The sequence below is a fragment of the Eubalaena glacialis genome, chromosome 8 (genome assembly GCF_028564815.1).
Source record: "Eubalaena glacialis isolate mEubGla1 chromosome 8, mEubGla1.1.hap2.+ XY, whole genome shotgun sequence".
NCBI lineage: Eukaryota > Metazoa > Chordata > Mammalia > Artiodactyla > Balaenidae > Eubalaena > Eubalaena glacialis.
Window position 1 is genome coordinate 89,884,130 of NC_083723.1, and position 24,491 is coordinate 89,908,620.

Below are 24,491 nucleotides of genomic sequence, written 5' to 3' on the forward strand. Positions count from 1 at the left end.
GAGCCACTGTGCTGGAGAAACCACATGGAAGGACCATAGCAACAGACAGAGATGCTCAAGGAATGCCAACTGTTCCAGCCTCCGCTCTTTGAGTCATCCCAGTATCAAGTGCCAAGTATTTGAGTGAGAAAATGCTGAGATGATTCCAGCCCCAACTTTCCACGTAAACTGGCTAATGCCAGGTAGTATAGAAATGAGCTGTCCACATTAAGCTCTGTCCAAATTGCAGATTCACGAGCAGAATAAATGTTGTTATTCTGGTGTGATAGGAATAGTAATGGCCCCCCAAAGATGTCCATATCCTGCTCCCTGGAGTCTACAGGTACGATAAGTTATATAGGAAAGGGGAATTAAGGTTGTAGCTGGGATTAAGTTTGCTTGAAATTAGCTGCCCTCAAGATAGGGAGGTTATCCTGCATTATCCAGGTAGGCTAATGTAATCACAAGGGTCCTTAAAAGGGGAGGAGTGAGGAAGAAGAAGAGAGTCAGAGGGAGATGTGAGTACAGAAGAATGGTCAGAGAGATGCAACATCACTGGCTTTGAAGATGGAGGTAAGGAACCATAAGCCAAGGAATGAGGTAACCTATAGAAGTTGGAAAAGGCAAAGAAACAGATTCTCTGCCAGAACCTCTAGAAAGAAATAGGGTCCTACTTGATTTTAGACTGATAAGATCTATGTGAGACTTCTTTCATCCAGAACTTTAAGACAATAAGTTTGTGTTAAGTCACTAAGTTTGTGATAATTTATTATCGTAGCAATAGAAAACTATATACTCTTATTTTAAGCCTCTAAGTTTGGGGGGATTTCTTATCATTAATTCTATAATTGGAACAGGGACCTTGCTTAGTTCTCAGTTTTGGCCTATAGAAAGTTCAAACCCAATCAATGAGCCATCTTGGACCACTCTGCAGGATCTCATATCTCCACTCTAATTTTCCCTTTCTTTTGCTATGTTTTCTCCCTGGTACTATGCTTATTTTTTATATACTACCTCATATCCTTTTAGAACAGAGCCAGAAATAAATAAATAAGATTGACTAAAACAATATATTTACCATGACCTATCACAAGTAGTGAAATAGACAGAATGAAAAGTATCTTGTCTCTAGCAAAAACCAAACCAAACCTCTAAAGCAGATCAACAGCTATGGAGGGCATCAACACAAGACAGAAGCAAACATTTAATTTAATTTAATATTTTCTAAAATTAGAGAAATAAAGTATTTAACTCTTCTGTTTTTCAATCTAAGAACATGAAATAAAACTTCTTATCCAAACTACAATAAAAAACTATATATGTGTATGTATATGTGTACATGTATACACACACTTGATATATATACATTTCAGCTTTGTATTGTGTCTGCTTAAGCGAGAGTATAAAAAAAGAGACAAAAATCAGGAGTTGACAGAGAAAGACATAGAAACAGAAGGAAAAAGGAGATGATTAGAAAAAAAAAAAAAGCATGGTGGGGAGAGAGAGAGATCCTCACAGAGACACATAGGAGATAGTCAAACAGAAATTTAACAAAAAGAGGTACATTCGGAAAGAAGAAAAAGGCACTTTCATGGCATAATTAACACTCCCAGCATATGCCTTTTCTTGATATTCTTACTGAGGATTTCTGATATTACACTGGGTTTTAACATGATATCTCTCTCTCAACAATTACTCTATAAACCTGGTGCATCTGGCCTTTCTCTGGTCTTCTCAACTTCAGAAACCAAGTTCCCTGAAGGAAGCTGAGCCTCTCCCAGTTCCTGAGCCAGAGGTAACCAGGGCAGAGAGTGCAGAGTAGCGGCAATCACCTGACAACTAGGATCCTTCCTGTTGCTTTAGGCGACTCTTCTGTACTTGTCTGCTCCACTACCTGCCACCTGGCTGCAACCATCTTTGTATGGACCACATCCATGTCACTAGGCTTCTGACTCCCTCAGTTGCCCTCACCTGCCCTTATTCTTACCTGCATATGTGGTCTGGACAACCTTTTAAATGTGTACCTCTGTCTCTCCTATCTACTTAATGGTACTGGCTGGAGTCCTGCTCCAAAACATATGCATCAAGCAAAGCCACTGTATGTAATGACCCAGCCATAGATTCCACCTGGCGGCAATTTTCTACTCCCTTTCAATATTATAATTTGTAATTTTGGACACCTTATTGAGATCTCTGTAATTTTACCCATAAAAGAAATGGCAGAAGATTCTCCTCACATGGAAGCAGAAGCAGAGTTACACTGCTTGTCAACTGCAAGCCAGAAAAAGAAGAAGCAAAAATGATGCTTAGGTGTATATATTGTCCCATCTCTGCAGAGTCCCCTAATTTAGCAAAGCTATTTGCCTATTGGGAATCAATGTGTAAGGAGAACAAAGTCTTGGGAATTCTTAAGGATTGTATCTTTGACTTCCTTGTAACTCTGCAATGGTTGGTATTTAATGCCCACAAGATTTAATGACTACTGAAATTGCTCTCATTACCATAATCAACACAATGAATCAACAATGGAAACTTGTGAAGCAGTGTATAGGATTAAGTAACACTAAGATATTTACCTCCATTTGAGAAAGTAAGGTCTCCTTTAATCTTGGACATCAATAGGAACTCCTCATTATCCTTGAAATAGGTTCACCCATGGTCACATAAATGCTGCCTATAAATTCTATTTTGTATCAGTAGAGTGCTTCCCAGTTTATAAAGCACTTGTACGTTAATCATATAGAATGAAGTCTCTTTCTGTTCTGGCTGTTTCAGTATAAGTACAGAGTATTATTTGGAGATGATGTGCTTCACTGAGCCTGCACTGAATTGTTCACGCAACAGCTGTAAATCAAGATTGACTTTTTGAACCTAACTTTGCATAATTCAACAAGTTCCTCAACATCTTTTGCCTAAGCAGGCTCATGACGTATAAGAACCTGCAGAGCTAAATAACTACCCATGACTGTCTCAAAATGATTAAATAAAAAAGGTTTTGCATTAACATATCAGGAATGAGTCACTGTCTGATTCTTCACTGATCAAGAAGTGACACAGAAGGTGCCATGTACAAAGAGAAATGTCATAGAATGATTGAATTGCGAATTTCTTCTAGTTCCCAAAAATAAGAAAATGACCACAAAAGGAGGTGGTAGATGGGGGATGATAACTGCTATTAAATACTGGTTTGTCAAGAGAAATATTTATCAGAGTCTTGGTGATGGATTTAGTCTTAGCTCTGGAGAAGTAATCAGTTCTGGAGCTACTGAGTATACTGCTTTTTTTTTTTTTTTTTTTAATTTATTTATTTATTTTTGGCTGTGTTGGGTCTTCGTTTTTGTGCGAGGGCTTTCTCTAGTTGCAGCGAGCGGGGGCCACTCTTCATCGCGGTGCGCGGTCCTCTCACTATCGCAGCCTCTCTTGTTGCGGAGCACAGGCTCCAGACGCGCAGGCTCAGTCGTTGTGGCTCACGGGCCCAGTTGCTCCGCGGCATGTGGGATCTTCCCAGACCAGGGCTCGAACCCGTGTCCCCTGCATTGGCAGGCGAATTCTCAACCGCTGCACCACCAGGGAAGCCCGAGTATACTGCTTTTAATCATTTCATTCTATTTAGGACTGAGCAAAGTAAATCAGAAACCCCATTAAGTCAATATATAGTTAGTAGGTGCTTCAACATAGCATGACAATAAAACTTCATTACTGTGCTGAAACCTTTACTTCCTTTTCCTCTGTGGTACAATTATTTGGAAAGATGGTGACCAACTCCTGTACCAACCAGATTCCTTCATTGTCTCCTGCTTCTTTTATCTTCTTTTACCAAGGTCATTATCCTTCCATTGTGACCTGGCCTTGGGAGACAGTAAACCTTTTGTTATCAATTGGCCCATCCTCAGGCAGTCTGTACCTGAAAAAGCTTTGTTGACACCACTCATGCCAGCAAGGGATAACGGTGATATCACCAGGAGGAGGAGAACAAATGTTCATTTAGTTCTCACCACGTGTCAGACAATTTTTTCACATTTTTGTCACAAAAAACATACAGTAGGTTATATTATTATTCTCTTTTTTACAGAGGAGGACAGTGAGGTTTAGAAAACTTATGAAACTTGCCAAGGGTCACAGGAAGTGACACAGTAAGGGCTTAAACTATGACTTAAAACCCAACGCACTTAGTCATCACACTAGTAATTTGCAATACTAGTAAAGTTTGAAGTCATAAGACGAGATCAGAATCATCACCATGTCACTCTCACCATAGTGAAGTATGTAATCATACCATGCTGGATGATAAACTCAGCCCTGTGCTTTCTACATAAGCCAGATTATCTAGTATTATTACCTAGTTATTTCATATGAATGTGTTTAGATCTTCAATTATATTCTAAGTTCATGAGGAGCAACAGCTACGTTTACAAGTTAAAATTTCTTCTTTAGTGCCAAACAGTGTTCTTCATAAAAATGGTCAGTATACAATGATTGAATCAATGGTATATTGTGTAATCTCAAAATACCCTCTGAGGGCCTTAAATGGATAGGTTCCTGAAATCTGACGAGTGCAATTTTTCCAGGGAGGGGAGGTGCTGTGGGACAGAAACAAGAGTTACTGTGGTCCAGGGAAGGAAGAGGGTAGGGGGATAAAAGGTGGGGCACTATGCTTAGGAAGAGCTCAGACAGACAAGCAGATGATGGAAAGTAGGGTATCAAGACTAGGATGAGAGCCCTGGGTTGGAAATACATAAGAGACATAGTTTATTTCATTCTGTGTTTTACAGGAATGTTCCAAGTGTTTCCTTGGGGACAAAGAAGAGCATCAGGAATTTTCCTGGCCTGAAACATATGGAAATGAAAGGATGTCACTAACCCCGAAGACAGGATGTCACTGGCAGCAGCAAAATTAACTCTTCTTAACTGAGTACAGTGTTCAGGTAATTTATACCTCATTTCCATTGACCCTTATTCCTGTCTAACTTATTCTCTCCTCCATCTTGAATATCCCTTCTCAGTAAACATTCCTACCATGTACCTAGTTGTTCAGACCAAAAGCCAAGCTAAGGAACTACCTTCCATTCCTCTTTCCCTCAGTCCCTATATCTAATCATTCTCAAGTCTTTTGACTTGATTTTCAAAACATATCCAGACTCCTTCTACAGCAGTTTCTTTCCATTTCTTTTCTATCACCTTGGTTGAAGTTGCTATCATCTCTTATCCGGATTATTATAGCCCCTCACCCCCACTACCTAGCTTCCTGCTTCTATTCTTGCCCTCTCCTGTTAAGTCTGATATATACCAGCCTCATGATCATTTAAACATATTAATCAGATCACATCACTCCTTTGCTTCAAACAGTCTAGGCTAGCACTGCCATGGCCTACAGGCTTTAAGTAGTCTGACCCTATCTCCTTCTATGGCCTCATTCCACTACTCTCCATATCCTGTCATAGGACCCTGCTTTGCCTCCCTTATACATGCTGAGCTCATTAATACCTTAAGGTCTTGCCTTTCCCTCTACCTTAAATACATCAACCCTGTATCTTCGCAGGACTACTCCCATTCTATTAATCAGGTCTGGGCCACCTTCCCTGACTGTTTAAGTGCTCAAACACTCCTTCTCTACTGAATCCAGTCAATGGATATCACCACACCCTCTTCTATATCTTCACAGCACCTACAGCTATCATTTATTTATTTATTTACTTGTGTATGGTCTGTCTGTATGTCCTATTTCTAGATCCCACTTCCTTATGTAACTGAGCAGGACCCTATAGGGCCTTCCCAGAACAGACCCCTTGCCCTAGGTCCTCCTCCTTCCTCTTGTCTGTAGAAAAACCTTAGCTTCTTAGGCCTTCCCCAGGTTCCAAAGAGTAAATTTAATCAGAGAAGTGAGAAAATGCAGAAGAAAGGAAAACAGTCAAGCAAGACAAAACAAATAGTTTAGCCATTAAACAAAGTCAAGGACCTTTAGCTCTTCTTCAAGGGCTATAGATAATATACTGAGCCATGTCCTTCAAGGTGTTTTGCTGACATTGAAACCCCCACCAGGTGGAAGAAGTTAAGTGTGTGCTGCCCACAAGCACATAGACCCCAGACCAGGTGGAATCAGAAGGTTGATGGTGTTGACTCCTGATTACCTCACCACCAACCAATCAGAAGAATGTCCACAAGCTGATCACACACCCCACAACTCCCCTTCCTCACCCTGTCTTTAAAAATCCTTCCCTGACAGCCTTCGTGGAATTCGTGCCTTTTAAGCACTAGCTACCTGGACTACTTGCTTGGTGCCTGCAATAAATCTTTTAAAATCTTTAAAAATCTTTCCCTGACAGCCTTCATGGAATTTGTGCCTTTTAAGCACTAGCTACCTGGACTCCTTGCCTGGTGCCTGCAATAAACGCTGCACTTTCCTTCACCACAACCCAGTGTCAGTAGATTGGCTTTACTGCGCGTGGGCAAGCAGACCCAAGTTTGGTTTGTTAACACTTACACCATAGTTCAGACAGACTCATGAGAGTAGGGACACTTACTAATTTATCCACATTACTTAGAACACCAGTTACATAGTAAGGCTCAATAACTATTTCCAGAATAAATAAATCACATGAAAAGTCTTTTGTGCTTAAGCCTTCTCTGAAATTGCTGCTTAAGAATTTACTTTAAGCGTGTTGAATACTTTTTTACATTCTCAGATGATAGCAGAGAAAATATCTGATATATTTGCCACAGCAAAAAAAGGGAGGATATGTCACCTATATTTTTCTTACACACATATTTTGAGTACTGTGGTCCCCCCTATGGGAATCTAACCTTAGAATTATAATGTAAGGATGAAAGAGATAATTGAAATAGTGTAAAAAATTTCATGTTGCCTTTCTGGAGAATGCAATGGCATTTTCTAAAATGACATATTACTATACATGCCCTCAGTAATAAGGGGAACCTGTGAAAATGTTATTTCAGAATATTATATCAGGGAAGAGCTCTAACTCTCTTCCCTTTTGCCACAGGGTTTTTAAGACTGCTGTTACCATGCTTACTTGAAACATAATCACAAATAAGAAGCGTGTGGAAACGACAGCTATATTAACTTTATCATGTATAGTTAAGTATTCCACACACTTGAAAGCACTGCTCCTTCGTTTTCATAGTGTGCTCCCTAAAGAAATAGACTTGGAGGAAGGGCCTGGTGGAGACAGAGCTGTAGTAAACTTGAACGGTACAGTCAGATGCCCATAGACTGGAGGCAGGTAACAGGCATTGATCAAACACTGGGTTTTCTGGCTCACACCACAGGGATCAGATGAAATATCTAGAAGTGCCTCAGGCAGATGACCCAAGGGTAGGTGTGGTTAAGTCCACAAGGTTTGTCTTTGCATAATTTCCACCTCATTTAAAGACATCCTCCACCCCACCTATTTCTCCCTCTACTCCAAGGTACTTTTCTTTGCAGTAGATACAAAGGGGAGAATTCCCTGAATTAAGCCTTCTTGTGATATCAGAAGAGAGAAATTATATGATGCTTTTGTAATAAGTATGTGCTCTTTAAACACAGGACTCTTAAAGGTTTTTAAAAAGCCTTCAGCCTCACTCTGTGCTTTTCATCTTTGATGCTGAAATTCCAGGCTGTATGATTATTGGTTCAGGAGATGTTTTCAGTCTTTCCTCAAATCTTCCTCCATGGATTAGGCTGTTCGGCCTCAACTATGTATAAGGCCAGCACTGGCCCTAGAGGCTCTTTTTCAATAAGGAGAAAGAACAGATTCTCCCTCCTCAGACTTCTGTTCCTAATTAATGATGAAAACAAACAGAAAAAGCAAAGATAGAAAGAAATGGCATATATGACAAAGGTCCCCTCTCTGGCTGTGAATGCTGGTATTAAGAGGAGTGGGCCCCAGTCTGCAGGGTGGGGGTGGAGAGACTCGCAGAGTAGGGGACTCCAGCTGAGAGAGTTACATATCTGAGGACAGGTTCAGAGTACTCTAAATTCCAGGAGTGACTTATAGCCCTGAGACTTAATGGCAAGAGTCTCTGTTGAATGATTCTAGTCATTCTGACCCTGAGGTCAGGCAATTGCTCATACTGGACTATTTTACTTCCAAGATGGCAGTATCATTTGGTTCAACCACATACAACTAAGTGCAAGAATGGGAGTGGGAAGAACGAGTTCACTTTCAGACTTGTTACACTTTGCAAAGCCAGTTCAGTTTAGCTCCTATAACCAGTCTCTCATTTGTGGAGGTACAAACTCATTTTATACTCTATCCTATGTCCTGGCAGAAGGGACCTTTGATGCTCTCATAGTAACTCAGCCTCTGGATCCTCCTTCGGTGATTCTTGTCTAAGTGTCAACTGTACCAACAAGGATGCATACAAAGCCCCTGCTGGTTTCTACAAGAAATCCACATACATTTGGATTTTAAAAAGGCTTGTTAAAAATCTGGGAACCCTAAGGAGTATCCTCCTGCCATCTGAGTAGCTCTCTTTATCTCACTGGCCCCCTTGACCCTTTCCCGTTCCTTTTCCTGCTCCTGTGCCCTCCCTTCCAGGCCTACTCCAGATCTGTCTCCTTCTTTTATGGTTATCAGTTCAACTCTTCCTGGCTTATGATCTCCCAATTTCCATATTACCATCTATTAGGCAGATGGCAAGACAATTCAACAGGATCTACTCTCTCAAAATGCAGTCCGAGTTATCAGTACATGAGTCAACACACATTTATGGCCTATTAATCTACTTATCTGTGGTCAGCACTATGTTAGGTGCTAGCAGGGAGGGAATCATATTAAACAATGGCTCCAAAAAGCCTCATGGCTGAGGAATTCAGTCTGGTTGGGAAGGCAGACATTTCATTAAAAAAGCAATTCGGTCAAGGGACAGGGGATATTTTGACATTTGTGACATCTGTGACATTTTTTGAGCCAGACTGACTGAGAAGAAATAAGACAGGAAACATATCTTTACTGAAGAGATACAACCAATGAACACCTTACTTTAAACGAAACAACAAGAAATCCAAACAGTCCCTCTAATACAAATTCATATATGTATGCCAATTATGGCTTACACATTTGAATACAGTAAGTGCTGATGGAGTTTTGATCGAAAAAATTATTATTTCTTCTAATGGGAAAGAGGAAGAATATCCTTAAAATATAATACTTAGTTCCTACTAGAAGATGAGATAGCAGAGAGTGAGACAGAATGGAGATCTAAATGTTAGATGATTTTATATGCAAATCACTTTCCTTGAATCTATGAGGAAGTCTAAATATACCACTAAATTTAAGCTTCCGATAGTACAGATTCTGCAACTGGCATGGAGGTTACCAAACCACTTCACTCAGGAACACACAAATGATAGTCAGGGATTCTTTTATTTGCTCTTGAAGAGCAAAGCTTACACTGCTAGATCCTTTAAGCAAAAAATGCTTAAGAGATGGAAGAAAGCTTAGAGCCTTGGTTTTCAACCCTGGTTACATATGACAATCCCTTAGGGAGAGCTTTTAAAATGCTGGATCCTGGGGCATCACCTCCATCGATTTGGATTTAAATGGTCTGGCATGGAACACAGCCTTTTTTTTTTTTTTTTTAAATGTCCCAGGTAAGCTCTTAAGAATTACAGATTCCTGGGCTCCATTCCTGAGTATTTCCAGTTCAGCTGATTTGAAATGACTTCCAGGAATCTTTGTTTTTAAAAGTGTCCCAAGAATCCACCTGCCAATGCAGGGGACACGGGTTCGAGCCTGGGTCCAGGAAGATCCCACATGCCATGAAGCAACTAAGCCCGTGTGCCACAACTACCGAACCTGTGCTCTAGAGCCCACAAGCTACAACTACTGAGCCCATGCGCCACAACTACTGAAGCCTGCGTGCCTAGAGCCCGAGCCCCTCAACAAGAGAAGCCACCTCAGTGATAAGCCCGCACACCGTAACGAAGAGTAGCCCCCTCTCAGCACGACTAGAGAAAGCCTGCGCGCAGCAACGAAGGCCCAACACAGCCAATAATAAATAAATTAAATAAATTAAAAAAAAAATAACCTTTAACAAAAAAAATTTTTAAATAAATAAATAAAAGTGTCCCAAGAGCTTCTGTGCTTAACCAAGTTTTAAAAACCACTGATCTAATGCAGAATTGCAGAAAGTGGAGTTAGTTGGTTCCAAAAGCATAAAGCTAGTACACAGTGGTCAAAATGTAATGTACTGGGAATCCTTTTGCTATTGGACAAAGGCTGTCCTAGGGCCCCTGAAGGCCTCATGATTTCCTGGGTTACTGGGAAAGTAAAGTTCACAACACTATGAAGCAGTGAGTAAGCCTCCCCTTCTTGAACCCTCAGCTCTAAAAAGGTAGACCAAATGACTTCTCCTCTGTCCCTACTTAAGGGAAGACAAATCTATCTCCCTCTAGAAAAGCATGCCCACAATAAGCAGCCATATAAACAGGCATTAAAGTACAGCTCAGTGATTAAATAAAGTGTGGGCATCTCACTGTATTCATTGTATCAACAGAGAATGATCTAGTGGGCTGTTACTGAATAGAAAAGCTGCCACCCCAAAAGCATAAGTGCAACAAAACAAATTTTACACAGAAAAGACCACTGAGAGTTTTGACACCGACACTCAACAGAGTTGGGAATCTTCTCCTGAATTTTGTTGAAAGGTGACACAGAACCTGACATTATAAATTCAATTGGACAAAATAGTAGTACTACATTATGAGCCCACAATTGGCCCATAGTCTTATTTGGAAATAAAGGAGATCTAATTTCAGAAATATCACAGTGGAGTAACCATCAAAAAAGTTAAAAATAACATAAATATTGTGTAATAATATAGACAAATACAATTGTACATATGCATAGTTGGTGGTTATTCATTAGAAATCACAAAATTACAGTATCTCAGGAATACAAGGGTCTTCAGAGATTCAATTGCCCATCAACTCAATAGAACAAAGGACAACTGTGGTGAAGTTTACAGATTTCCAACGAGTATCATCTGATCCAGCTAGACTAAGGGTTAAGGGAGTTGAATAACCTACCCACATTAACTCATTAGCTAGCTACATAAATGTGGGCAAGTCACAAAACTTTTCAGGTTTCGATTTCCTCATCTATGATATGAGTGAACTGAACTTGATCTTTGAAATTCTTGGATCCAGTTATGCAAATGTATATCACTAAGTTTTAGTAATTTAGTCATTAAACAAAGAAGACAAACATCTTTAGATGTGTTGGCCCACCCAGCAGGTGACCTATAGAAGTCTGACATCCTGGAGTAACTCTCCTGACTATCAGGAAATGCCTCAGGTGTCATGAGAAAGAAAAACCACAAGATTATATTTTAGAGTACTAGATGGCTTAGGGAAAAAATGGAAGAACTTAGAAAGTCTTTCTGACTAATAAGCTTATAAGCGGGGTTTTAATCATGACCTTATCACATGTTGACAGTGTGCTACATGAAGAAAGCAGACCTGATAAAATACTTAGGGGACCAATCATCACTGTTGCCATTCATCCAGCATGACAGAGGAAACTGCTACTATGGAGAATTACATTCAGCATAATCAGTGATAATGCTGTCTTTAAAATGGAAATCAGAACCTAGAGTAACAGCCCCCTTTTAGATTGAATGCATCTCTCAGAAGAGTGGTTTGTGCATGTCTCATCTCCAACACAAGTAAAATATTTCATTTTATCCAGAAACCTACTGGGAGAAACATCCCATTTTCAGAGATATTCTGTTGATGACAGTATTATGGCTACACAATATATCAACTGAAGCACCACCAGACAACATGCCACACAATGTACGTTGCTCAGCATAATGTTTCTAAATCTTCGTTTATTTGCAGCTTTTGTGACTGTCTGGAAAAACTATTGATGGTCTCAAATATCTTCCTATTCTCTGGTGGTCTTTTGAATGAACAGTGTCTGTGATCCTTTTGCCCAACACAGCAAAAGAGATCTTTTCAGTTATGATTAAGTAATACTTTGAAATTCTCATAATTATATTAATGCATTTAAGTATACAGTCAATGCTTAATTTATTGGTGATAATTCTATTTAGAGAATAAAAGAGGACACTTATTGTTCAAAGAGAAAAAAGAGCTTTCAACTTGTGAGTAATTGAAATAAATCACAATTTGGTTTTACTCACTGCATTCATTCCCCGCAGGCTTAATTTAAACACCTTTAAGCTTTGAAAGTTTCTCCTGTACGCCTTCCTCATTGAGAAGGTAAAATCTAAATCTTAAAAAGTGTTTCATCACAGAGTCCGTGCACAATAGAATACAAAGGAGAACATAAACTCAATTCAATAACTGAATGTATCTGCAGGTTTCTTAGCGTCCAACAGTGAGGCAACAAATTCTAATTCATTAGGTTTATTTTGTTCCTCTTCCTTCACAGAATTCTGAATGCACTGTTGAGCTCAATTTTTTTGTTAAAATGGCATAGCTACCCGTTAGTAATTTTTTCAAAAAATCATAACTTGTTGAAAAGACTTAAGAATAAGTTCAAAAACATCACTACTGAATATTAAATCTGTTTTATCAGTTTTGTTTTGGTGCACAGAATCTGTTGGTAATCAAATAATTTTTTAAAAACCTGTGGGTTACTCTGGATTATTTTTGTGGATAACATGACAAATTCTACTTCCAAGGTATAAATTCACTGTTTATTTTCACTGATGAATTGCATTTCATTCAAGAGTTAGGTTTCTTGCAATAAATATTAACATAATGTGGGAAGATCTTATAATTTTTCAATGGACTAGGAATCCTTGACATCCAAATGCCGAACTGAAATTGTAGAATAACTCATTAGGAAACAAGCAATAGCAGTGTCAAGATTTACAACAAATATACTGGATGTGTTCTAAAAATTAATATTAAGCTGCTATGCTTGGCTTAATTAGTTTTCTTCTTCATTTTCAAAGCATATCTGTCTGGTTTTATGAAGTTGGTCTCCAATCCCCTCTCCTACAAACCTGTTTAATTAAAGTTTAACGGCAGTGTACACTTTAGAAACAGAATAATGATTTTTCTCCCTTGAAATACTTAATCCTTTCCTAAAATATGATCCTTCTGAATATATATTTAAAAAGCAATGGACGTGGAATAGTCTTCCAAGAGGAAAACACTGACAGCTTAGGGTATCAGCACCATGTATTCAGTGGGTAGACGAGAAAGTAATTCCCAAGCCAGAAAATCCAAGGCCCACATGGGGCATGAGCAGATCTCTTCCTTCAGAAATAAAATGAGAGCTACCAAAACAACAAATAAGTAAAAAGAAAATTAAATAAATAAGCAGAAGGTAAAAAACACGCTAAAATATAATATTTAATGGGTTTTGTAAGATTTCTGGATATGACTCTACACATCCAACACCCAAATAGTATGACTAATAAGGTAACACCAGCTATTTTGATCAGCATTACCACTTTACCACCACACGTGCAAATATTTATTAAATAATTATATATGTGTGTATAACATAAATTTCTGAAATGATGACAAGAATTAGAGGACAAATAGCCGTGATGAATCCTTGAATAGTACACCTTTACATGTGAAATTAAAAAATAATAATACAAAAATCTGTTCAGGTATCAGTAGCAAATGCATACAATTTCACACTATCAGCTTTCTCTCCTACAAGTGTTCTCGCCAGCATACCGAAGTGACCACCGTGGAGGCAAGTATCACATGTATTTTTAGGCCCTTCTGATAGATCCTTAAAAAGAGTCTGATTTCACCTCACACCCTGCCATTGTGCTCTGTTTGTGGTGCACATTCAATTAATGTGTGTTGAAGAGGCACATTGATGCAAGAGCAAAACCAATTCATTTACAAGAGAAGAACTCTAAAAGAGGCTTTAGTAGAGCATGTTATTGTTCAAAATATTTGCTTCCCACCCTTGAGGAATGGTTGTATATACCCACCCTGCTGAAAACAGGCGTGGCCATATGACTTGTTTCGGCCAATGACATGTGAGTAGAAATGATATGTGCCTCTTCCAAATAGAAGTGTTAAGGTCCGTCCCATGGTTGCACCATGCTTCCTCTTCCATCTCCCCTGTGACTATAAATACCGTCAGCCTGAGTCCCTAAGGGAAGGAATCACGGAGCAGAGCTTCACGCAGCCGAGTGAGAAAAAAACTATTACAATAAACCATTGAGATTTGGGGGTAGTTTGTTATCACCAAGTAAGTCAGCATAAGATGACTGACACAGGGCCTGTGCAAAAAGCCTTTTCAATAATAAGCAAGCACATCCTCATCCCTCTTGCTATGCAGGGACAATCCCTGCAGCACTGATGCTGCTGGAGAGAGTAAAGGAAAACAGATGGCTGGGACTCATGTTCTTTACCACTTGCTTTCCTTAACCTTCGGCAACATGAAAAACTAATGTTCAGCAATTTAGAGAGTTTACATTTTTAAAGATAAGGAGTTGGGACTGATGCTAATTGGACTAAGTTGAAATATTTCCGGAATAAATAGAGTGAGAGGCAGGATTGAAGTTTTATAAATATTGCACAGGAGCCTTCTGCAGTCATTAAATATGACAAATCCTTGCTGAGCACATGTCTCAGTATGCTAGATTTCAGAAGACTGGACCCTGCTAAATGCTGGGCTCCAGAAATGAGTTGTTGCCCTTGACTTCAGGGTGCTCACAGGCAGAGAGACACATGTTCAAATGGCTGTAATACAATTAGATGCATTGTACACCTGTAAGATCAATAAAGTACTATGGCAACAGAGAAGAGGACAATCATTTCTGTCAGAGAAAGGGTACAGGATTTTGTTAAATGGGTCAGGGATGGGGAGGTCTGCCAAGCACAGGATAACATGTGAGTGTATGTATAGAAGCAGCACATTTTTTAAAAGTCTGGAATAATACAACTCTAGTACTGTGTGTGTGCGTGTGTGCGCGTGTGCGCACATATACAGCTATCCTTTTCTTTTTAATTGTTCCAGAGTGTTTTATTTTATGACTGTACCATCATGTCCTTAACTATACCGATGTACCTTTAGAAGGCTGCAGTCTTTTGCTATTATAAACAATTATGCCTTGGACACACTCCTTTTCACTCATGTGCAAGTCCATCTCCAGATGAATTCCTAGAAAGGGAATTGCTGAGTAGAAGTTACCCAGGCAAAAACAAAACAAAAGGAACAAGACAAAAGGAAGGGTGCTTCCTGCAAATGCAATGGTATGTGAAAAGGTGCATAACTGCCATGAAACTGCAAACTACCAGGGTGGCTAGAACTTACTGGAGAAAATGCAGCTGGAGAGACACTCAGGGGTCATCAGATCATGAGGGGTAGTACATGCCATGCTCCTGAGTGTGGGAGACATAATAAGACTAACATTTTAATGAAATCATTCTTGTGGAAGTGTGGGGGATGGATTGGCAAGGGTATAATAGGGTAACCAGTTAGGATACAGGCACAGTAATCCGGGAGGAAATAACAAAGGCCTGGTAAATCATCTTTTGGGCACTGTGAAAGAAGCTTCTCCCTTGCTTGCCTCTTGTGCTTTCTCCTTTTGGGCACATCACATCCAAGGCCAATGTCTAAGATGCCTCAGGGTAAAGCAGCAGCTGTAGGGAATGACCCAGCGCTGGGATCCACCCTTCTACCCTGGAATGGGGAAAGATTCTTTGGGTGCTAATCCATCTACAAAAAGTTAGGTACGGACTGCTTCCTTCTTTTCTACAAAAAGATACCTATTATAGAATTTAAGAGCTGGAACACATGTCAGCAATCTTTGAATCTCATTTAGTTCAAGGGTCCTCAAATTTATTGTGAGCTGTTTTCCATTTTCCTAAAGGTGTGAGACCCTAGGGAGGTCATTACAAAGAAAGTGGAAATGAATTCCTAAAACCTGACACTGATGTTGTCATCTGGAGATCACACTTTGAGAAACATTCTGCTAGAACAATGCCACCCTCCACGTGGTAGCTGTGTTGCCTATAAAAAGTACATAGACATATGTATGGTCTTCTACAATACAATGTTTCTAGATTTTCATAGCTTTAAAATATTGAGAAAAACATGTTGGAAACTTTATAGTGAACTCCCATTTCTCTATATTCATTAAACTCATAGATTAGCATTAACACACTAATAGCGTTAACTCATAGTAGATAAATGTATAAAAGTTACTTCAAAGAATTCAGTTTCTAAAGTTCTACATTTTGGACCTTTAATCGTCAAAATAAGATGAAATAACTTAAAAAAAACTTATCTCCTTAAATAATCTATGAGAATGAATTAAACTAAAAGGCAAACCACAAACTGGAAATATATTTGATCTAAATATGACAAGGAGCTAACATACATAATATATTCAAACTGAGAAGAAAACATTTACTACCCTTTTAAAATGGCCAATTCTGGAAAAGACAGTTCTTAGAAAAGGAAATGAAAGATTAATAATTGTATAAAATATTCATTCTTTTTAGCAATAATAATAATAAATGAAAACAACAATAAGAAACATTTTTTTCACTTTTCTTATTAGCAAAGACTAAAATGATGTTAATACTCATTGCTGGCTCAATGCACAGTGAAATTTTCATACCTAGCTAGCAATGTGAAAAGTAAAACTTTCATACAAATTTTCTTATATACTCCTTGATTCCCTCCACTTCATAACTAAGGATACTGCAAGTCTTAATAAAAAAGCATGATTTTTTTTGAAAGTCCTGTGAGAATACTAGAGCTCAGAAACATTATAAAGTTAGGAGTCATTTCAATTCCCATCATGCAGTGAGCATTCTCTTGATTTTAATGATAGCCGTATTAGATTTAGAATTCAGGCTTGATTTACATAATCCCCCAAAGACGGTCCCAGAAATCCATTAAAGGTCACCTTAGTTTCCCATACATATACCAAATTCTAATCCGCTCATTCACTCCCTCTTCTATTATATTCCACGCTTTTGTAAAGCCTACTGCTTATTATACTTTCATCTCAAACAGAAAATCCTTCAGTTTGGTTTTCCATCTTACTAAACTCCATCCCAGTATGTATTACTTACTCCTCTTCATGTTAGAGTAAAAGATTAAATAGCCATTTACTTTTTGATGTAAAATTACATCAATTATGTAAAATTGAAATTCAGACTGCAGAAATGTTCCTTGGAAGTATCAATACACCTGGAGGTGCAGCAGCGTGGGACTCAGTGTTTATCACTTCCTGCTCCAGGCTGCATATTAAAATCAGGTATCGCGTAATAGTCAGGAAGTAGAATTTATTTGTGTAATAAGCAAAGTAGAAAACCTCCTGGGTTCCCAGGTGACAAGGTGCAGAAGCCTGAATTTAATGACTTGCTATTCATCATAAACCAAACATACAAATTTCATCACACAATTTCCCCTTCTGAAAGAAAATATCAACAACAGTCAGGCTCCTAATAATTAAGAAATTTTTAATTATTTTCACTCCGATTCTCATTTGAATCACAACAAGGATGATCAATTTCAAAATCTTATTAGTTCTGCTAGCATGAACCATTCAGATTCTCACACAGGATCACTCTGCAGTAAAAAAAAACTAGGAAGACACCCCTTTTTTTTTTTTTTTTTGTCCACGCCACTGGGCATGTGGGATCTTAGTTCCCTGACCAGGGGTCGAGCCCACACCCCCTGCAGTGGAAGCTCGGAGTCTTAACCACTGGACCGCCAGGGAAGTCCAAGACACTCCCTTTTTAATGAATAATTTACAATTAATATTTCTGATAAACAAATATTTTCCAATTTTATAAAACTGCATAGACTTTAGTGTCAAAATCAACATTTTAAGTATGGGAATAATTACTGCTTGTGATTATGATGTTATTATACACATAGGTATCTATCATAATGAGTTAGGTAACATTTGAATATTTTCCATAACACAATGAAATGAACTGAGGAACTAAATTACTTAAAGGAAATAGATCCCCTAGGTTACTAGCTCCTTCTCTGGACTCTCAGTTTGGTCCAGCATAGGCAGACTGAGCTAAAATAAAAGCCAAAAGATAATTGGAGTTCTATGTTGGGCTTATAAGACGAGATATAAATAGCATGAGGGTAATATTCTGATACAGAATTTTTCCAACTGCAGGGCTGTTCCTTTTGTATTAAAAGAAACTATTTGGGCAATGAAATTTATTCTACTCTTTTATGAGCACTGTGACTGCTCTCCAGTGAAGATGTTCTGTAAGGTTCCTATAGTATAATAGCTCTTCCCCATCCAGCTCAAGACAGATATCTTCATTGTACAGGTCCACCCATGTGGCTTCTAGCAATCCTGCAAAAATCTCAAAGTAGCAACTCAGTATTTTCTCTCCCACTGCCCTCTGCCTCAACCAACATATAATCAAAGAACCCATGGCTTTTAGGCTAATTCTTCTCTTCTATTTAAACTATTGGCCAGGACTAGAAATAAGTTTTGTATTTTCCATTGATTTCCAAGTTAAGGGAATAAAAGTAGATAACACAGACCAAGGATTGGCAAACTATGACCTATGGGCCAAATCTAGTCCAACATCTGCTTTTGTAAATAGATTTTTATTACACCACTCATTTTATGTATCATTGAGAGTTGCTTTCTTGCTACAATATCAGTGTAGAGTATTTTTGACAGAGACAGTATGGCCTGCAAAGCCAAAACTATTTACTATGGGCCTTTTACAGAGAAAGTATACTGATCCCTGCTGTAGGTATAATAAGAAACAAATATCACAATTGTGAAATATCTTGCCAACAGGTAACAATGTGCAGGAGGAAGCAGGTCAAGATCCCAAAGATATAGTATAGCCAGCCTTTGAGTACTTGCATGGAAAGTTTTAAAAGTGTTTTTTCTTCCACCTCTTGGATTCACTAAATATGGAGCTATGTCTTAACCTAGCAGTACAATCAAATTATTTCAACAATGACAAAAAAATGATCATCTAAAATGGGCAAGACATTCTGCTAAGCTCTGGGTTAGCTCTGTGCTAACCAAATTATATCCATTATTTCATGTAGAATATTAAATTAAATTACATTAAATTTTGATAGTGTGTTGAAATTCACAAAGGATTAGTGCATATATTAATTTACCTCATTTGGTCTTCAAAATAACCCTGAAAATAGAGAGATTTAAAAAAAAAATCAAAACTCAGAGAGGTCAGTAACTTTCCCAAGATCACCTAGCTTGTAAGAAAACAGAGCTGAGATCGAATCTCCTATTATCTTAGCCCAAGTGTAACATTCTTCTACTTTATCATGCTACCCCTTATTGTTCTTAGGCGTCTTTAAAAAAAAGATACTTTTATAAGAAAAAAATTAACAAAAATTTTAGAGCAACCACAACTAATTAAATCAATACGTCAAACACATCTGCTCCCTACATGAAAATCTTCCTTCAAACATTTTGAAGAGAAACCACGGTCAATGTTAAGTTTAAACAAGGTTAGCTGAAATTGCACAAAAATAGAAGAACTATCTGTTCCTTAATTATTAAGTAATTATTCAGGCTGAAATATTCTTGAATCTTTCTGGCATGCTTCTTAAGCTTAGTTAAAAAGGTATTTTAAGACAATCTTTTTAGTTTCCTACTGAGATAATTATACTTATATGTCTTTTCAAAATATTTGACAGACTTACATTACTGTGAGCAGAGGAAAAAAAATCAATATTTAGTTCAAAGAAGTGTACAAAAGTTAGCATTTGTCTATATTTTAACTTGGAGTCCACAACTTCAGAAAGTAATACTACTAAGAAATGTAATTAAGCCAGCAGCAAAGAAGGCTAATACACTAATGCAGCAGCCAGCTTCAGATGTGATGTACTTCCTGCTAGGAAGAAATCAGATTCCAAAATAGCACTTCACATAATCTATCTGTACTGGGGGAGGGGGATGAGACTAATGGCAGAACTAAGGAGCAAAGTCCCAAAGCCAGCCCAAGAAGAGAGAAAAGGAGCTTAGTGAAAAGCATAAAGTTAGAAACTGACTACTATCTTTTAAAGAGAAACAAGGAAATGTGGACGAGGATGGAGCCAGATCACAGCATCCTGCTATGCTTTCTGTTGCATAGATTTTCCCTAATTAAGCTAAGCCAATGGGTTTCCTACCTGAAGCACCCCAGTTATTTCAGCCCATGAACTACCTAGAGAGGTCATGACAGTGCTAATATTTCCTTTTAGATATGGTGAGTTTAGTTTGAAGAACATTAAATAATGAGGATATCAGTTATTATTTATTTTCATGTTCTCCCCTTTAATTTTCTATAAATGGTTTTGTCTAAATCATAAATCATTGCTACCCAATAATACGCCTGTGGTATCTTTGTGTACGTTACTCCTAGGACTATTACTTATCATTTAGGACTTACTAAATAAGCAATTCTGGAATTGTCATGTTTACAAATAACTACCTAGTATAGACATATGAGTATACTAGTATAACATAACATACACATTGGGAAACATAAATACTTACAGATATATCTCAAGTATATATTTTTCTTTATGGAGTATTCAAGGAAAATACTGCTGAAAGATAAATATTTGACAAATCCTTTCAATATCCTACTATGAGACACAGATTAGAAGGATATACGCCAGATATACCTCTGGGAATTCAATCAGGGCTAAGAGAAAAAGGGACCTTTCCTTTTTTCTTCATACGCTCCAGTATTGTTTGAATTCTCTGTACTAACCCTGTATTACTTTCACAATTAAGGAAGAGGCTGGAGATGTCCTCTTCATCTCAAACTTCGACCTGAAAGTTGTCTCCAATACAGCCCAACTCCTCAGGTCGACCAGATGCTCCTCCTCCAATGTTCCAGGGACCTTTGGTACATCTCCATGGTGGCAGTTCTTTCATTACATTGTATTTTTTGTTTGTTTGTTTGTTTGTTTGCTATTTTTGTTGTTTTCATACCAAACTGTAAGCTTTAGAAGGCAAGGACTACCTATGGCTTTTTATAATCTCAGAATTCTGCAGTGTCTAGCATATAGTAAATACTCTAGGCACTCAATAAATGATTAAATCATGATGCCTACTAATAATAATATCTAATATTTACTGAACACATACTTATGTGCCAAGCACTGTGCTAACCAAATTATATTCACTATTGCATGTAATTCTCAAGAAAACTCTACAGAGTATGTACTATTATAATTTCTATATCACAGACAGATGAGAAAAATTAAGTTTAGAGAATTAAGTAATTTGGCAAAGTAACACAATAAGAAACAAAACTGGGAAACAAATCAAGGAAGTCTGAATTCATAGTTTGTGCTCATAACTTCTACATCATAGTGAATGAATAAATGAATGACTATGCATGAATGAATAAATGTGGAAGAGTTTCATATCTAAAGAAGACTCCTCTTCAAGAGACAAGATGACTAAGGTAGAAAATGAAACCAGAGAACCACCGATGGGGGTGGGGAGAATACCACAATAATAGATGTTATCATTATTGGAAAAAGCAATTCAATCTAAATATTCTAGTAACTTCCAGCAAGTACTGCATCCTCCTAGGTGGAGGTATACATACTATGTTTTGTGTAGTACCTCTGGAAATCTCCCTATATTGCTAAATTGATTACAGAAATGCTCTCAACTTTAGAAAACCAAGATCAACATTTCTATATGTAAACTTAAGGTAACTATCACTTTGATAGTTAGAAATACCTATTGCTAGGGCATAGAGCTTTTATTAGCAATTCCATTTTTATTCATGGATATAGCAGTAGTGTGATAAATAATCATTTACAACTACGTAAAAGAAAGAAATATTTCCAAAAAGGTATGGGTTACCTACCAATCCCTAATTCTTGATTAAAGAAGAATTAAAACTCTTTAGCAAGAAGAAGGTAAAAATGTCCAGAATATATTAATAATTTTTCAGGTTCACATCAGAGGGAAGATGATGATTTTTCACAAATGTCTCTTATTTAGTGGTAAATAAACCCTTAGACAGACTCTGGGACACTTACTTTCACAATTCAAGCCCTTACCTATTAACTAACAGCACTGGTTAGATCCTAAGTACTAAGCAAGGATGTGCCATGCTATTTTCCTTTGGAAAAATTCAGGGTTCAAATTAAACCAGGCTAAAGGGCCTTAGAGCATTCTGAAAACTTGCTGTTCAAGTTACCAATAGCTAGGACCCAGTGTGTAAATATCCTTCCGTCCTCAGAAGCAACCATCTATCTGGCTCCCATTTGAGAATTATAAAATAAAACCATTATTTTCCATGCTCTAAAACATTGCCTTCACCAATCTTTATCAGGGTCCTGGACACAAGCTTCTTTTCAAGTTTCTTCTTCATTCTATCCTTCCTTTTAGGACAGATGCATTCCTAATTACTAATCTACCAAAAATGCCATAAACCAATGCATGGTCTTCAAAGAGAGCCATATAGACACATTAGACTTCTATTATTCAGAGCTACTGCACCAACCATAAAAAGAAGTTATTAAACAGGCATCATTTTTAGTTCTACTGGGGAAAACTCAATTTAGTTCTCTTTTTCTTCCTATAAAGCTTCATCATTTGCTAGAACATAATATGTTCCAACCATCTGTGGTAGGTTAATATTGATTTCCCTATCTTCAATAGCGCATTTAAGATCAACAAGCTTTAAAATGTTTAATTTCTAGTGATTCAATGGATTTTTTTTTTTTTTTTTGCTAATAACAGAAAGTTATTTTTAATAAATCAGGATGTTTTGACATTTTACAAAGTAGTCTCCGGACTTGAAGAGGAATTATTATTTAAATATTTTGCAGTGAGAGAAGTCTCATGATTCTCTACCTCAGACTACTTTGCAATATCAATACTTGTGAGAGAAAGTCTTGCACTGTACCTCGCAGCAGGAAAATCACTGTGCTGTGAGCACAACACCGTTGATCCCACCAGACTTAATTCCTCCCGGAGGCCACAAAGTGATTGTTTTCTATGAACACTTCTTGGAATTCTCCTGAACAAGGACGGCCACAAACAAAACAAAATCAAATTATGTGAAGTGAATTAGAAAGTAGATTACATTTACTGCTAGGGTGACCATTTGGTGAAGTTTGAGCAGTTCAGTTTATGCTGATTATTCCAATGTAATAATTAATATCATCCCCTTTCACTCTCGAAAGTGTCCTAGCTTAGGTGATGAATTATCTGGTTTCCCTCTTCACTGGAGACTAAAAAGACTATTCATTTACTTCATTGAGGTTGCTAACTACATGGAAGCCCAGATTCCAAATGTCTGTAAAGTGTATTTCATCAGGTACGAGGAGAAAGGATGCTAGATTTCATTTCTGACTGGGCTGACAAAATCTGTGAAACAAAAATACAAGTGTCCCAGTAAAAAATGCTGATGCCTTCGAAATTTCAACTGCAGTTGATTCATATTGACTTGCTGCAGTTTAGTGCTTTGTATTCATTTTATGCTTTTCTAAAACAGGGTTTCTCTGTGAGTCATAACAAATTAATGAGAAAAAGCAAATAACTATGAAAAACATTTTGGTGGAACTAATGGGTCTAAATATTACTTTCATTAGCTTTTGACTGTTCATGTTATAGATAAGTATCCCCATTTGGGTTAACTTTATGACAATAACTAACATTCCTAGCTAAGCTATCCAGAGACTCAAGCAATTGCCTTGTGATTTTAATCAATGTTGACATCAAGAGAGAACATTCGGACCCCTGAAAGTCTCCTCTTTTACTATATTAGAAACAGTCATCTGAATTCTTTGAACAAATACTTCAACTCTACTTTTCACCTTGCCAATATAATCATAATGACGGTGATTACAAATAATGTGACTACTTTTATGAGTCACTCCGAAAATAACAAATCGAAGTAGTCATCATTCATGTCATAAACAAGGACACTTTACTGTTAGAAGAAGCTAGATGTGATTTTTCTCAAGAGAAAAATACTTTGACCAGTTACTTGGGTCAGATTGCCTCGCTTTAACCTATTCTCCTCACAGCAGGCACAGTGAGTCTCTAAAAACACCAATGCAGACCTACTAGAGAATGGACTTGAGGACACGGGGAGGGGGAAGGGTAAGCTGGGACAAAGTGAGAGAGTGGCATGGACATAGATACACTACCAAATGTAAAACCGATAGCTAGTGGGAAGCAGCTGCATAGCACAGGGAGATCAGCTCGGTGCTTTGTGACCACTTAGAGGGGTGGGATAGGGAGGGTGGGAGGGAGGGAGACGCAAGAGGGAAGAGATATGGGGATATATGTATATGTATAGCTGATTCACTTTCTTATAAAGCAGAAACTAACACACCATTGTAAAGCAATTATACGCCAATAAAGATGTTAAAAACAAACAAACAAACAAAACACCAATCAGATCATACTGCTCCATGGCTCAAAACTCTCCACTGGCCTGCCATCCCAGTAGAATAAACACCTGGCATCCTTACTATGACTCACAAGGTTCTGCGAACCTCTCAGACCTAATCTTCTACCTCCATTGTCTTCCTTCCCAAAGGTGCAACATGCTGGCTGGC

At 37.9% G+C, this 24,491-nt stretch overlaps 1 protein-coding gene across 4 annotated transcripts in view; it reads right to left on the minus strand.

Moving 5' to 3' along the window:
- IMMP2L (inner mitochondrial membrane peptidase subunit 2) overlaps positions 1 to 24,491 on the minus strand; it is a 916,263-nt gene that overhangs the window by 253,402 nt on the left and 638,370 nt on the right. The window contains exon 6 of one of the 4 annotated variants that reach the window (XM_061197936.1): positions 3,529 to 3,594. The exons of the other annotated variants lie outside the window; for them this stretch is intronic. Within the exon in view, the coding sequence (XP_061053919.1) occupies positions 3,585 to 3,594 (10 nt within the window). The 3' untranslated portion in view covers positions 3,529 to 3,584. Of the gene's footprint in view, positions 1 to 3,528; positions 3,595 to 24,491 lie in introns of those variants that run through there. 4 annotated transcript variants of the gene reach the window in all.